Source organism: Oncorhynchus kisutch, unplaced genomic scaffold (assembly GCF_002021735.2).
Source record: "Oncorhynchus kisutch isolate 150728-3 unplaced genomic scaffold, Okis_V2 Okis04b-Okis11a_hom, whole genome shotgun sequence".
Taxonomy (NCBI): Eukaryota; Metazoa; Chordata; class Actinopteri; order Salmoniformes; family Salmonidae; genus Oncorhynchus; species Oncorhynchus kisutch.
In genome coordinates, this window is record NW_022261981.1 from 3,497,628 (window position 1) to 3,514,253 (window position 16,626).

At 45.2% G+C, this 16,626-nt stretch overlaps 1 protein-coding gene across 1 annotated transcript in view; it reads right to left on the bottom strand.

Moving 5' to 3' along the window:
• Positions 1 to 1,353: 1,353 nt before the first annotated feature.
• Positions 1,354 to 16,626, bottom strand: part of LOC116359702 (N-acetyllactosaminide beta-1,3-N-acetylglucosaminyltransferase 2-like) — a 37,948-nt gene continuing 22,675 nt past the window's right edge. Inside the window, exons 3-5 of the mRNA XM_031813009.1 lie at positions 16,252 to 16,401; positions 11,389 to 11,937; positions 1,354 to 9,559 (exon numbers count right to left, since the gene is read on the bottom strand). Of these exons, the coding sequence (XP_031668869.1) occupies positions 8,993 to 9,559; positions 11,389 to 11,937; positions 16,252 to 16,368 (1,233 nt within the window). The 5' untranslated portion in view covers positions 16,369 to 16,401 and the 3' untranslated portion in view covers positions 1,354 to 8,992. The remainder of the gene's footprint in view (positions 9,560 to 11,388; positions 11,938 to 16,251; positions 16,402 to 16,626) is intronic.

Consider the following 16,626-nt stretch of genomic DNA (forward strand, 5'->3'; position numbering starts at 1 on the left):
ACAGTTTCCAATATATTTGATTTATTTAGTTGTATTATAAGATGTTTAATATAAAACCCACGTAAAGAGTTGTTCCCATGTTTCTTGAGCTGAAAAAGATTCCAAAGCTTATTCCTCCCTGTTAGATTATCTTGCCAAAAGAGAAATGCTCACTATCCACCTGACAGGTGTTGCATATCACGAAGCTGATTAAAACAGCATGATCATTACACAGGTGCACCTTGTGCTGAGGACAGTAAGGCTACACAACCACATCTTTCCAAGTCACACTAAATACATTACCACATCTTTCCTACAGAGGTCTCTAAATACACTACCACATCTTTCCAAAAAGTCACACTAAATACATGACCACATCTTTCCTACAGAGGTCTCTAAATACACTCTTTCCAAGAAGTCACACAAAATACACTTTCACATCTTTCCTAGAGGTCTCTAAATACACTCTTTCCAAGAAGTCACACTAAATACACTACCACATCTTTCCTAGAGGTCTCTAAATACACTACCACATCTTTCCAAGTCACACTAAATACACTACCACATCTTTCCTACAGAGGTCTCTAAATACACTCTTTCCAAGAAGTCACACAAAATACACTTTCACATCTTTCCTAGAGGTCACTAAATACACTACCACATCTTTCCTAGAGGTCACTAAATACACTACCACATCTTTCCTAGAGGTCACTAAATACACTACCACATCTTTCCTAGAGGTCACTAAATACACTACCACATCTTTCCTAGAGGTCACTAAATACACTACCACATCTTTCCTACAGAGGTCACTAAATACACTACCACATCTTTCCTAGAGGTCACTAAATACACTACCACATCTTTCCTACAGAGGTCACTAAATACACTACCACATCTTTCCTACAGAGGTCTCTAAATACACTACCACATCTTTCCTACAGAGGTCTCTAAATACACTACCACATCTTTCCTACAGAGGTCTCTAAATACACTACCACATCTTTTCAATAGGAGGTCACTACAGACTAGATCTACCCTCAACCACTGAACCTCAAAATATTTTTACATAACCATCCATTTCATAAATGAGAGCTGTAGAACAAAAAATCAACTGTGTTTTTGTTCTCACCTCGGGTCATCTCAATGTGTGGGCCTTTTGCTACCAGCCTGAAAGTAGTTTACAAACATCACTCAGCTGCTGCTTATCTTATTCAGTGGCTGAATATAGAATTAAAATAACTAGAAGAATCTTTACCAGCGGCTACGGGAGTTTAAAAACATACAAACAGAACATCTGGGATATTATAAGTTTGTACAAATCTAAAAAACAGGGATAGCATTTCTTCAATAACACCATTATCCAACACCATCTACAAAAACAGCAAAATATTCTTTATTGGAAATAATAATAATAATCTAGTCATAGCAACAGAACCACACATGGCACAGCTCTGAGAAACCACAGGTGGAAAACACATCAAACTGACTTAAATGGGTAAGGAGAAACAAAAGGCATGTGTTGGTATATAATATATACATATATCCACTGTGCAGAATGCGTCCAAATCAACTCGTCGTGTTGCAAAACATATTTTATAATAAAAATAAACATTTCGGGTAACTTTCCCCATATTCCCGGGTAACTTTCCCCATATTCCCGGGTAACTTTCCCCATATTCCCGGGTAACTTTCCCCATATTCCCGGGTAACTTTCCCCATATTCCCGGGTAACTTTCCCCATATTCCCGGGTAACTTTCCCCATATTCCCGGGTAACTTTCCCCATATTCCCGGGTAACTTTCCCCATATTCCCGGGTAACTTTCCCCATATTCCCGGGTAACTTTCCCCATATTCCCGGGTAACTTTCCAGGAATCCTGGTTGGAAAATGCTAGATTTCTTCCTTGTTCCCTCCAACCTGGATTTCTAGAGAATATGGGAATTTGGGAAAAAAGTTACTGGAATTTTGCAACACTAAGTCATACACAATTCCAACAGATTACAGGAATGTTATGGTCAGGAGAGAGGACATCAACAATAATGGGATTGATGATTTTGTAATGTTTCATAACCAAGGGAATCAAGGGTTTGGACCATTGAAAATAGACAACACTCTAGAGTACCAATATGTATACAGAACAAAAATATAAATGCAACATGTAAAGTATTGGTGCCATGTTTCATGAGCTGAAATAAAAGATCCCTGAAATGTTCCATACGCACAAAAAGCTTCTCTCATTTTGTGCACAAATTCATTTACATCCCTGTTAGTGAGTATTTGTCCTTTGCAAAGGTAATCCATCCAGCTGGCAGGTGTGACATATCAAGAAGCTGATTAAATCAGCATCATCATTACACATGTGCACCTTGTGCTGGGGACAATAAAGGCTACTATAAAATGTGCGGTTTTGTCACACAACACAATGTCACAGATGTCTCAAGTTATGAGGGAGTGTGCAATTGGCATGGTGACTACAGGAATGTCCACCACAGCTGTTGCACGAGAATTGAATATCTCTACCAAAAGCCGCCTAACGGATTTTTGTGTTTACATGTTGCGTTTATATTTTTTGTTCAGTTGTGTCGCAATAGAGGAATATTTTACATTCAAACAGAAATGAGGAGAATTAATTAATGTTCATCTTTCATCAAGGCCTTGGAAAAACCGGACAACTGACCAAAGAGACGCGAGACGAGAAACAGAGGCGATATTAGACATAACAGAAGAGATATTAACAGGAAGTCACCAAGTGCCTGAATTTCAGCCTCAGTCAGATAAATAACAATGTGATATACTGAAAGCCTAATGCAGTAGCTCGAATCATACCGGCATAGCATAGACTTAAAAAAATACAAAATAAAATGTTTTTAAATCAGGATTATAAATAATATACATTATGTATACATTTACACATGTAAACATTCTCCACCCTACTCTAACCACCTGACAGGACATGCGTGGGCGACATCCTGTCACTGTTTTTGGTTTGACTGGTGCTGAGACCTACAGTAAGTCCCACTGAACGCCAGGGAAACAGGAATTCAAATGACCCTCACAGGACATGAGAGCTGCTTGCATATTTGTTTTCCCTAGGAGATTTTTACGGAGTCAAAGTCAATGGTCTAGATCGTAAAAATTCATCAAAATAACATTTTTATTTTTTGGTGTTAATTTAAGGTTAGGCATAAGGTTAGCAGTGTGGTTACGGTTAGGCATAAGGTTAGCAGTGTGGTTAAGGTTAGGCATAAGGTTAGCAGTGTGGTGAAGGTTAGGCATAAGGTTAGCAGTGTGGTGAAGGTTAGGCATAAGGTTAGCAGTGTGGTTAAGGTTAGGCATAAGGTTAGCAGTGTGGTGAAGGTTTAAAATAAAATTTTAAGAAGATGAATTGAAGAAATGGACAAGGTTAACGACTTTATGGCAGGAATAACTAGTATCACGCCCCAAAATCTCCTAGGAAAAACTAATTTGTGAGCTTCTTAGCTTACACTTCTGAGGCGTGTTCATTTGGGTACACCATTGAAAATAGCTTTGAACAATTTAGGTTTACGTTCCAAAAGTTATTGGACCAGTACAGTTCAGAGAGAACTCAGCACCATTAGGCTGTACCAGATATTCAGCCCGGTTATATTTCTACAAATGCCTCCTTCCTTCCTTCCATAATAATTGTTCTGATTTGACAGGGTCTGTTGACAGAGATGTGATGGAGAGAAAACAACCACACGACAGACCAGATGTAAATCACCAAGAAAGGACTGAAGGAAGAATTCAACAGGATCTCAGGACTAGAGGAATACGGCCCTGTACACTGACCCAGGCAAACAGGGGAGTCATTTCATTGGTTCTAGCAGAATTATGGAGGCGTGTCTCTACGAGGTTGCAATGAAATCGGGGTTAAGATTTGTTTTGCTGCAAACTGAACATAAAACGGTTGATCAGATTCACTGTTTTCAATAAAACAGCACCAACTCTTTTATTGTACACATTGGACAGTCTAACAGAGAGGTCTTTGGAGACTGACTTCCGCCCTCTTTGAAGAAGAGGCCCTGCCCTCACAGAGGCCCCCCCCCCCCCAGGGGGAATGGATCATTATCAATGTGGCAGATTAATTGTAAACAACAGGGCTGCGTTCAGCAGAGCACACTGTTGTGGAATGTTCAGATATATTTTTTTTGTAGAACTAACATGCCTCTCTGACCTGCAGGATGAGGAATCACAAAGCTCTATTCATGATATTTATGTCTGCAACGCTCCACAACGTTTTCAACTGCAGACTGAATGAGGCTCAGATGTGTATTTGCATGTTACAAATATTATTATTAAGACAGAGACAATGACTGGTTTTCCTGCCCCTCTACGTACAGCCTGTCTTCCCGGCACAACACCACTCTACGTACAGCCTGTCTTCCCGGCACAACACCCCTCAACGTACAGCCTGTCTTCCCGGCACAACACCACTCTACGTACAGCCTGTCTTCCCGGCACAACACCCCTCTACGTACAGCCTGTCTTCCCGGCACAACACCCCTATACGTACAGCCTGTCTTCCCGGCACAACACCCCTCTACGTACAGCCTGTCTTCCCGGCACAACACCCCTCTACGTACAGCCTGTCTTCCCGGCACAACACCCCTCTACGTACAGCCTGTCTTCCCTTCACAACGCCCCTCTACGTACAGCCTGTCTTCCCGGCACAACACCCCTCTACGTACAGCCTGTCTTCCCGGCACAACACCCCACTACGTACAGCCTGTCTTCCCGACACAACACCCCTCTACGTACAGCCTGTCTTCCCGGCACAACACCCCTCTACGTACAGCCTGTCTTCCCTTCACAACGCCCCTCTACGTACAGCCTGTCTTCCCGGCACAACACCCCTCTACGTACAGCCTGTCTTCCCGGCACAACACCCCTCTACGTACAGCCTGTCTTCCCGGCACAACACCCCTCTACGTACAGCCTGTCTTCCCGGCACAACACCCCTCTACGTACAGCCTGTCTTCCCGGCACAACACCCCTATACGTACAGCCTGTCTTCCCGGCACAACACCCCTATACGTACAGCCTGTCTTCCCGGCACAACACCCCTATACGTACAGCCTGTCTTCCCTTCACAACGCCCCTCTACGTACAGCCTGTCTTCCCGGCACAACGCCCCTCTACGTACAGCCTGTCTTCCCGGCACAACACCCCTATACGTACAGCCTGTCTTCCCGGCACAACACCCCTATACGTACAGCCCGTCTTCCCGGCACAACACCCCTCTACGTACAGCCCGTCTTCCCGGCACAACACCCCTATACGTACAGCCCGTCTTCCCGGCACAACACCCCTCTACGTACAGCCCGTCTTCCCGGCACAACACCCCTCTACGTACAGCCTGTCTTCCCGGCACAACACCCCTCTACGTACAGCCTGTCTTCCCGGCACAACACCCCTCTACGTACAGCCTGTCTTCCCGGCACAACACCCCACTACGTACAGCCTGTCTTCCCGGCACAACACCCCACTACGTACAGCCTGTCTTCCCGGCACAACACCCCTCTACGTACAGCCTGTCTTCCCGGCACAACACCCCACTACGTACAGCCTGTCTTCCCGGCACAACACCCCACTACGTACAGCATATAGATATATTAATTGACGCGAGTCATTCCTGACCTGGGCACAGTGTATATATGTAACTTATTCAACATCCATTTCTTTCAACAGTAAAATACACAAAAACAAAAATGTACTATAATTGTCACCCAATAAGAAGTTGAGCAGACAGTTGATGAATACATTGGTTGATAAATAAACACCTTGTAAAAACATACAGCTCTTTGGGCTAGATCGTCCCAGATCGTCCTAGATCGTCCTAGATCGTCCCAGATCGTCCTAGATCGTCCTAGATCGTCCTAGATGCAGATCACTGCGAGGAGATCAAAATGTTACTTACATCAACATTTCAATAATGGAAATTCTCGGACATAAACTGAAGTAAATCTTGTAGCGTCTTAACACTCGTCTTCCTATAAACCTTTAAGGCAGCGGTGGACTAGAACAAACTGGATTTGACCTTTGACATGTTTTTTTTTTACCATCTGACAAGAACAGTAATGATTGTGGATAAATAAAACTGTATTTCTCTGATCTGGCTGTAAACACCGTTACAGAACATGAATGACCCACGAGCCAATCGCCTTGGTTACGGTTCCAGCTTTATCTTTGTTTATAGTTTGTGGAGGGGGGGGGGGGGGATGATAGTTGTCTTTGTGAAAATATGCTATAAACCAGCCAGTTCAGCTTGACGGTATCGTTGTTAAATGAAGATGTCCGGCTCACAAGGAGGCCCTGAAGCAACGCTGAACAGAGTTTCTTCTGCATCCCTTCGATGTTTCAGTTACAACTGTCCACCAAAACTCTATTTTAACAGTTCCTTTAATATAGACCACAGAATCAGACTTTTAATATGAAAAGACTTGCTACAGTGACATAAAAAGTCACTATTTTGGCTAGATTCTAACCCACTTAAAGCTGCAATCAGCAGTAAAAAAATATATATATATAAATGAACTCCCCGCCCCTGTTTTGGTGAAAAGCTGAGGGACTGGGCTGAAGAACCAGACAGGGCTGTGGATGGAAGGACTGATGTGGTGACAGTTGAGCTCATGAGGTATTTATCAGTTACTGGATGTAGCAACTGTTGCCGGACACTTCAACCCCAAAAGGTTTTCACCAACGTTGTAAAGACCTAGTTACTTTTGTTGCTTTCACAAAGTCATTTATAGAGATTAATTCATTTAATATGATTAGTGAATTATTTTAAAGGTTAAAATAAAATAAAAAACCTGTCCCTGATTTTATAGGTCAACCCTGTTACATGAACTGAACCCTCGTTTAAATAATGTTGAAACTATTCCTTCTTAAATATTATTTTTTCCAAAAGCAACATTGGACATCGAACAGTCAAATCAGTGTAAAAGCAGGTGAGCTGGTTCTGCTCTTTTGGTACATTTTCTGATGTTTTGTGGTGGAAACCTGAGGCGGGTTGAGCAGAACACGTTACATGTTACCCAGAAATATATAGATTTAAAAAAAAGAAGCCCTCCCTGTCGCACACAACAATCTTCCATTCCCCCTGGTCACAAAGAGATTTATGGCTGATTTAACATGAACTCGTCAACCCTGTTACAGTCAACCCTGTTACAGTCAACCCTGTTACAGTCAACCCTGTTACAGTCAACCCTGTTAGTTTATTTGGCACTTACTATAGTCACTGTTTTACAGCATTTTGAAAGCTCTTTGTGCAGTCAGACACACAGTGTTAAAGTGTCATCATTAAGGTCCATCAGTCAGACACACAGTGTTAAAGTGTCATCATTAAGGTCCATCAGTCAGACACACAGTGTTAAAGTGTCATCATTAAGGTCCATCAGTCAGACACAGTGTTAAAGTGTCATCATTAAGGTCCATCAGTCAGACACAGTGTTAAAGTGTCATCATTAAGGTCCATCAGTCAGACACAGTGTTAAAGTGTCATCATTAAGGTCCATCAGTCAGACACAGTGTTAAAGTGTCATCCTTAAGGTCCATCAGTCAGACACAGTGTTAAAGTGTCATCATTAAGGTCCATCAGTCAGACACAGTGTTAAAGTGTCATCATTAAGGTCCATCAGTCAGACACAGTGTTAAAGTGTCATCATTAAGGTCCATCAGTCAGACACAGTGTTAAAGTGTCATCATTAAGGTCCATCAGTCAGACACAGTGTTAAAGTGTCATCATTAAGGTCCATCAGTCAGACACAGTGTTAAAGTGTCATCCTTAAGGTCCATCAGTCAGACACAGTGTTAAAGTGTCATCCTTAAGGTCCATCAGTCAGACACAGTGTTAAAGTGTCATCATTAAGGTCCATCAGTCAGACACAGTGTTAAAGTGTCATCATTAAGGTCCATCAGTCAGACACAGTGTTAAAGTGTCATCATTAAGGTCCATCAGTCAGACACAGTGTTAAAGTGTCATCATTAAGGTCCATCAGTCAGATCTCTTCAGGGAAACGGGTTTGTTTTTAAAGTTCAACATGTGCTCTTTTAATTTTATTTACATTCCCAAGTTACATTCTCCAACAGAACGACCAAACATCTTTATCTAGCACGGCCCAGACCAGCTGAGAACTCATCCATTAGCCTAGCTTCCAGATCAGTTTGTGCCAACTCTTAGGGTCATTTTCACACCAAAACAGATCTGGGATCAGACTCCTCTGTCTCCAACTCCTCATAATACAACATGGTACAGACTCTTTGTGCTGTCAGACACACAGCAGGGAATCATGAAAGATCCATCAGACTTGACCATCATAACGCCATGACGACCATTTAGAAAGCTCAGAGACACGTTGACCCTCATAACGTCATGACGACCATTTAGAAAGCTCAGAGACACGTTGACCCTCATAACGTCATGACGACCATTTAGAAAGCTCAGAGACACGTTGACCATCATAACGCCATGACGACCATTTAGAAAGCTCAGAGACACGTTGACCATCATAACGCCATGACGACCATTTAGAAAGCCCAGAGACACGTTGGTCTGCCATCGTACCGCCATCACAGAGTCACGCCCTCTTTATCTTGTGATTCAAAACCCGAAATGTTCATCCAAGATTCAACTTTGAAGACGGTTAACTAGCATCAACAAACATGATAATAACAACATTAAAGCTGCCAATGTTCGACGGATCCTCCAAGAGTAATAATCCTTCCCTAAAAAATTAAATAAAAATTGTGTCTGACCTTTAGAATGTAACAACCCTACCAAGTGTCACAAAACAATGGCCACTGCCCTCTCACAGCGTTACTATAACAACCAGCATAACAAAATGGCCGCCTGTCGTGGTGTCTGGTCCAGGCAGTTACCGACAGTTTAAGTCACCTGTCTTCCCTGGTTACTGACAGCTCAAATAAAAAAATGGCCACCGACACCTGTTGTCCCCGGTTTCTGAAGTCAAAATGGAGACGGGCTGGGAAGTTACTGACAGGTCAAGTTGGGGTCGTTGAGCCAGGCCCAGATCTGGATCATCTCCTGCGGTGTCCGGCTGTGTACCAGCATCAGACCCTTATAGGCACACGGGTTCCTCCTGTACTTCTCCTCAATGTCAAACGTCTTGAAGCCTTTATGTTTCTCCGGCCCCAGCCCCAGTTTCCTCAGACACATCCCTGTGTAGACGTCGTCAATGGGGTAGAGAGGTACGTGCTGCGAGGCTCCGTGCAGCCGCCTGGCCAGGTCCCCGGAGTACAGATACCCCCCTCCGCCCGCGTATGGCGGGTACTTGCCAACGAACAAACTCTCTGGGATGAAGTACTTCACCTTTTTATCCCTGTTTGGCCCCGCGTTGGTGATCACATCCCCTACAAACAGGTCCCTTGCCCGGGGCCCCGTGAGGCCCTTGAGGAAGGCCAGGATCCTCAACGTATTGACAAAGACGTCATCGTCCCCTTTAAAGACGAACTGAGCTCCAGGGCAGCGTGTGGTCATCCAGTCCAGGAAGAGCACCTCCTTGACGGTCAGGTTGAAGAACGAGTCCCGGTAGTCCCACTGGGGGTAGAGTTAAAACTATTATTATTATACAACAACAAAATATACTACATACAGATTTGAGTATTTGGTTCATTATTCCACTGTTTATCCTATTTTACATGTCAGCACACTAAGAGTCTGAGTATCCCTGTGTCACAACAATACTGCAACATTGGACAAGACATACAGTTGAAGTCAGAAGTTTACATACACTTAGGTTGTAGTCATTAAAACTTGTTTTTCAAATTTCTTGTTAACAAAATATAGTTTTGGCGGTTAGGACATCTACTTTGTGCATGACAAGTAATTTTTACAACAATTGTTTACAGACAGATTATTTCACTGTATCACAATTCCAGTAGGTCAAACATACACTAAGTTAACTGTGCCTTTAAACAGCTCAGAAAATTCCAGAAAATTATGTAGAGCTTTAGAAGCTTCTGATTGGCTAATTGACACAATTTGAGTCAATTGGGAGGTGTACCTGAAAAAAATTGTAGACCTCCACAAGTGTGGTTCATCCTTGGGATCAATTTCCAAATGCCTGAAGGTACCACGTTCATCTATACAAACAATAGTGTGCAAGTATAAACACCATGGGACCACGCAGCCGTCATACCGCTCAGGAAGGAGACGCGTTCTGTCTCCTAGAGATGAACGTTCTTTGGTGAGAAAAGGGCAAATCAATCCCAGAACAACAGCAAAGGACCTTGTGAAGATGCTGGAGGAAACAGGTACAAAAGTATCTATATCCACAGTAAAGAGAGTCCTATATCGACATAACCTGAAAGGCCGCTCAGCAAGGAAGAAGCCACTGCTCCAAAACCGGCATAAAAAAGCCAGACTACGGTTTGCAACTGCACATGGGGACAAAGATCGTACTTTTTTGGAGAAATGTCCTCTGGTCTGATGAAATAAAAGTAGAACTGTTTGTGGGCAGAACTGAAAAAGCATGTGCGAGCAAAGAGGCCTACAAACCTGACTCAGTTATACCCTCTCTGTGAGGAATGGGCCAACATTCACCCAACTTATTGTGGGAAGCTTGTGGAAGGCTCCCCGAAGCGTTTGACCCAAGTTAAACAAATTAAAAAGGCAACACTACCAAATACTAATTGAATGTATGTAAACTTCTGACCCAGTGGGAATGTGATGAAATAAATAAAAAGCTGAAATAAATCATTTCTCTTTAATATTATTCTGACATTTCACATTCTTAAAATAAAGTGGTGATCCTAACTGACGTAAGACAGGGAACTTTTACTGAGTTTAAATGTATTTGGCGAAGGTGTATGTAAACGTCCGACTTCCAACTGTATTACAGATCAAAACCAACATTGTGGACCAGTCAGTGAGTTCTAAAGACACCATACATCACCACACAAATACCATATTATATTTAAACACACCCCCCTTGTCGACTGATGAAGCGGTGTGTCAATCTATGTAACATAATAACATGAACCCCCATCAAAATCTACCAGTTTCAGATAGAGATCTGTTTGGTGGTGGATTTGGTAGTAAAAGGACAAATTCAATATTTTATCAAATCATTTTTAAAATGTATATTTTTTTTTATACCTAAAGGGGTCCTAAAATTTAAAAAACAAATAGCTAAATGATCCACGGTATGACCAACTTAAAACAATTCTATGTCAGCTTATAACCCCCCACCCCCTCCCAACATTTTAGGGTGTTTTCCCATAAAGTCCCCTTTAAAGTAACCGATAGATATATATATATATTATTGACACCCCGAGGACATTAACGTGTCAATTATTGACACCCCGAGGACATTAACGTGTCTATTATTGACACCCCGAGAACATTAACGTGTATATTCTTGATACCTGCAGGATGTCGCTGTGGTGAGCGTTCTCATAGCGCAGCATCTCCGACAGATCTGGGTGGTGGTCCACGGCCGTGGTGTTGCCGAGCAGGAACACCGTGACAACCGTCCGGTTGGCGAGGACGCCGGCTCGACCCCACGACTGGCGGATGGCCTGGCGGCGGTCAAAGTGAGGAGCGAGGGATTTGACGGCCAGTAGGAGGAAGGGCGGCTCCCCTCTCCGGGTCTTTTGGCAGACGTGAGGCTGGTCCACCACTAGAGGGTACGACCGACAGCGCATGTAGAGCAGGAAGTCTTTAAAACGAGGAGGTAGGGAATTGTAATCTTTCACGTGAGTGGTGACTCTGTAGTTCGGTTGGCAGGGGTCAGGGTTCAGCCCCGTGTCGTTGAGCCAATCAGGGACAGGTCTGACATCATCATTGCTAGTGTTGTTACTATTGGAGGAGGCGAGGATGGGGTTGTGTTGGAGGTCCAGTCTCTGTTGCTGGCGGTTCCAGTAGGCCTGACTAGGAGCCAGTTTGGACCAGAAGCGCTTGGAGGGGAAAAGGACCTTGAATGGAGGAAGGAAGGACGAAATTAATAAATAAATTGAGTATCCTAAACCGAGAACAACAAAACATACCTTAGAAAAAAAAGAGGATTAAAAAAGACAATTCAACACTGATTTAACACAAAGATGATTCAACATGTTTCAACAATTAAAGCCCTGTGCAGGCTTTTTAATTTCACATTTAAAATCACATTAGGTTTAATAAATCACGGTTCATTTCTCAAAAATAAATATATTTTATAATTTATTTCCCCCGAGCCTCCTCTTGCTAGGGGAATGCTGAGTCTGATCGTGTGGGCGTGTCCTTCAAAGGAGGAGGATACATATGCAAATAAGAGATGACTGGTGATAGGTCAGAATAATCAGATCCGATTGTGATGTCATGCTGATGGCCAAAAACTCCATCCCACCTGAACATGCAAAAAAACAATCCAAGCGTTTAATTAAAGCTTTTACACTAAAAGGACATTATCATCATTTTCACAATTTCAGTGTTATTTCATCCTCTAAGTGAAACATGGTTTGTGTGGAAATATTATTAAAAACACAAAAAAGTCAACAGGCCCCGACACATTCGCAAAGCGTAGAATCAGTTCGGTCTTTTAGACGAGTGGTTTTCAGACCTCACCTCAGGGACTCCCAGCCATTCCATCACAGAAGGTTGGTGGCACCTTAATTGGGGAGGACAGGCTCGTGGTAACAGCTGGAGCGGAATGATTTCAAATACATGGTTTCCAAGTGTTTGATGCCATTCCATTTGCTCCATCCCAGCCATTATTATGAGCCGTCCTCCCCTCAGCAGCCTCCACTGTATTCCACGTATGATTGTGTCTAGACTTGACACTTAGATGTGACTTCTGCTATCAGAATACAAGGATCACATTGAAAAGACGGGTCTAAACGAGTGGCTTTGTGGTCTGACTGTGTTCCGATCTGGCTGACCACTTCAGGAGGTTTTGGACGTTGTTACGTACGTTGGAGGGGGGAACGCAACACCCTGCTACATCTCAGCCCCCCGTGGAGGGTAACGCAACACCCTGCTACATCTCAGCCCCCCGTGGAGGGTAACGCAACACCCTGCTACATCTCAGCCCCCCGTGGAGGGTAACACAACACCCTGCTACATCTCAGCCCCCCGTGGAGGGTAACGCAACACCCTGCTACATCTCAGCCCCCCGTGGAGGGTAACACAACACCCTGCTACATCTCAGCCCCCCGTGGAGGGTAACGCAACACCCTGCTACATCTCAGCCCCCAGTGGAGTGAAACAACACCCTGCTACATCTCAGCCCCCAGTGGAGTGAAACAACACCCTGCTACATCTCAGCCCCCAGTGGAGTGAAACAACACCCTGCTACATCTCAGCTCCCAGTGGAGTGAAACACAACACCCTGCTACATCTCAGCTCCCAGTGGAGTGAAACACAACACCCTGCTACATCTCAGCTCCCAGTGGAGTGAAACAACACCCTGCTACATCTCAGCCCCAGTGGAGTGAAACACAACACCCTGCTACATCTCAGCCCCCAGTGGAGTGAAACACAACACCCTGCTACATCTCAGCCCCTCGTGGAGTGAAACAACACCCTGCTACATCTCAGCCCCCAGTGGAGTGAAACACAACACCCTGCTACATCTCAGCCCCCAGTGGAGTGAAACACAACACCCTGCTACATCTCAGCTCCCAGTGGAGTGAAACAACACCCTGCTACATCTCAGCCCCCAGTGGAGGGTAACAGTATCGTGATTAACACAACACCCTGCTACATCTCAGCTCCCAGTGGAGTGAAACAACACCCTGCTACATCTCAGCCCCCAGTGGAGTGAAACAACATCCTGCTACATCTCAGCTCCCAGTGGAGTGAAACAACACCCTGCTACATCTCAGCTCCCAGTGGAGTGAAACACAACACCCTGCTACATCTCAGCTCCCAGTGGAGTGAAACAACACCCTGCTACATCTCAGCCCCCAGTGGAGGGTAACAGTATCGTGATTAACACAACACCATGCTACATCTCAGCTCCCAGTGGAGTGAAACAACACCCTGCTACATCTCAGCTCCCAGTGGAGTGAAACAACACCCTGCTACATCTCAGCTCCCAGTGGAGTGAAACAACACCCTGCTACATCTCAGCTCCCAGTGGAGTGAAACACAACACCCTGCTACATCTCAGCTCCCAGTGGAGTGAAACACAACACCCTGCTACATCTCAGCCCCTCGTGGAGTGAAACAACACCCTGCTACATCTCAGCCCCTCGTGGAGTGAAACAACACCCTGCTACATCTCAGCCCCCAGTGGAGTGAAACACAACACCCTGCTACATCTCAGCCCCCAGTGGAGTGAAACACAACACCCTGCTACATCTCAGCCCCCAGTGGAGTGAAACACAACACCCTGCTACATCTCAGCCCCCAGTGGAGTGAAACACAACACCCTGCTACATCTCAGCCCCCAGTGGAGTGAAACACAACACCCTGCTACATCTCAGCCCCCAGTGGAGTGAAACACAACACCCTGCTACATCTCAGCCCCCAGTGGAGTGAAACACAACACCCTGCTACATCTCAGCTCCCAGTGGAGTGAAACACAACACCCTGCTACATCTCAGCTCCCAGTGGAGTGAAACACAACACCCTGCTACATCTCAGCCCCCGTGGAGGGTAACAGTATGGTGATCGGAGGTGCAGAGAAGGTGGACATAGGCAGAGAAAAACACTGTTTACAGGGAATTTATTCTTCCTTCACACGGTAAGGTGGGGAAAAGGGGCTGGACCAAAGAAAATAAAGTTAAAAGTTAGAGTCCCCACCTCTTACCCCGCCTCCCCACCTCTTACCTAACCTTCAGCACCGCCTGGCGCGCTAACCAGAATACAGGTGGTGGTCCACCCAGGTCTTACCTCTTGTCCATAGACAGATTCAATACTACGGGTCACGTATACCCGCAGGCCTCTTGCCTAAACGTTCCCAAGGTGCCCCCCACCCGGGAACAAATGAAACAGAAAAATTAATTATACTTTAAGTGAACAATTTCAATAACCAAAACCACGAAGTCCTATTGGCAGACACAGACCCCGGAAGGAGTGGCTACAAAATAATATCCACACTACTTTTACTGACCGCCACAACAATCAACACAGGACATAAAGAGAAGCTGTTTCTCCCTGACAAAGGAACACTGGCTTTTATCAAGCTGGAGAAGGAGTTGGTGATTGGAGAGACAAGCTGTATCCCCTGACGAGAGGGAGGGGTCAGAGCTCAATCCACCATGGGGCTGACCAATCAGCTGCTTGGAATCCAGGAAGTTATTTCTTCAAATGAACATACAAACTCACAACACAGAAACTGGGGAACGTAACAGACGTAGATCAGGCTACTGAAAGCGCGTACAGTGGGCTCTGTTGGTAGGATGCATAGTGGAAATGGAATATAGAGCAGGAAAAGGGGATTGTGACACACTGTGACCCGGTAGACACATTTACACGTGGATACATGATGTGTCCAGAACACTCTGATCAGAATACTAAAGCTGCATGAACTGTCAAGTTCACCTCCAGTCATTAGTTAATCATCAAGCCCTTGATTAGTGTGAATCAGGGCAGATGGTTCAGTGATACAAAAACATTGTGAGACTTCTGGGGGTCCCCGAGGAGAGGTCAGAGAAGCAGTTCTACATCACAATGAATATTGTCCTGTCACCTCCCCCCCACCCTTTGTCTTCACCTTGTGGTGCCCCCTCCTCACCTTGTGGTGCCCCCTCCTCACCTTGTTCTGTCCCTTGTCCTGTCCCCTCTTCACCTTGTCCTGTCCCCTCCTCACCTTGTGTCCCTTGTCCTGTCCCCTATTCACCTTGTCCTGTCCCCTATTCACCTTGTCCTGTCCCCTATTCACCTTGTCCTGTCCCCTATTCACCTTGTCCTGTCCCCTATTCACCTTGTCCTGTCCCCTATTCACCTTGTCCTGTCCCCTATTCACCTTGTCCTGTCCCCTATTCACCTTGTCCTGTCCCCTATTCACCTTGTCCTGTCCCCTATTCACCTTGTCCTGTCCCCTATTCACCTTGTCCTGTCCCCTATTCACCTTGTCCTGTCCCCTATTCACCTTGTCCTGTCCCCTATTCACCTTGTCCTGTCCCCTATTCACCTTGTCCTGTCCCCTATTCACCTTGTCCTGTCCCCTATTCACCTTGTCCTGTCCCCTATTCACCTTGTCCTGTCCCCTATTCACCTTGTCCTGTCCCCTCCTCCTCACCTTGTTGTGTCCCTTGTCCTGTCCCCTCTCACCTTGTCGTGTCTCTTGTCCTGTCCCCTCTCACCTTGTTGTGTCCCTTGTCCTGTCCTCCTCCTCCTCCGTGGAACACTAGGATGAAGATGAAGAGATTGACCGTCATCAACGTCACCAGAAACTTCAGCTTTCTCCTCAGGCCCGCCATGACCTCTAGCTACGACCTCTGATCTCTAGCCACCTAGAGGGAGGGAGAAGAGAGAGAGATAGACGAGGGAGAGGAGAGAGAGATAGACGAGGGAGAGGAGAGAGAGATAGACGAGGGAGAGGAGAGAGAGATAGACGAGGGAGAGGAGAGAGAGATAGACGAGGGAGAGGAGAGAGAGATAGACGAGGGAGAGGAGAGAGAGATAGACGAGGGAGAGGAGAGAGAGATAGACGAGGGAGAGGAGAGAGAGATAGACGA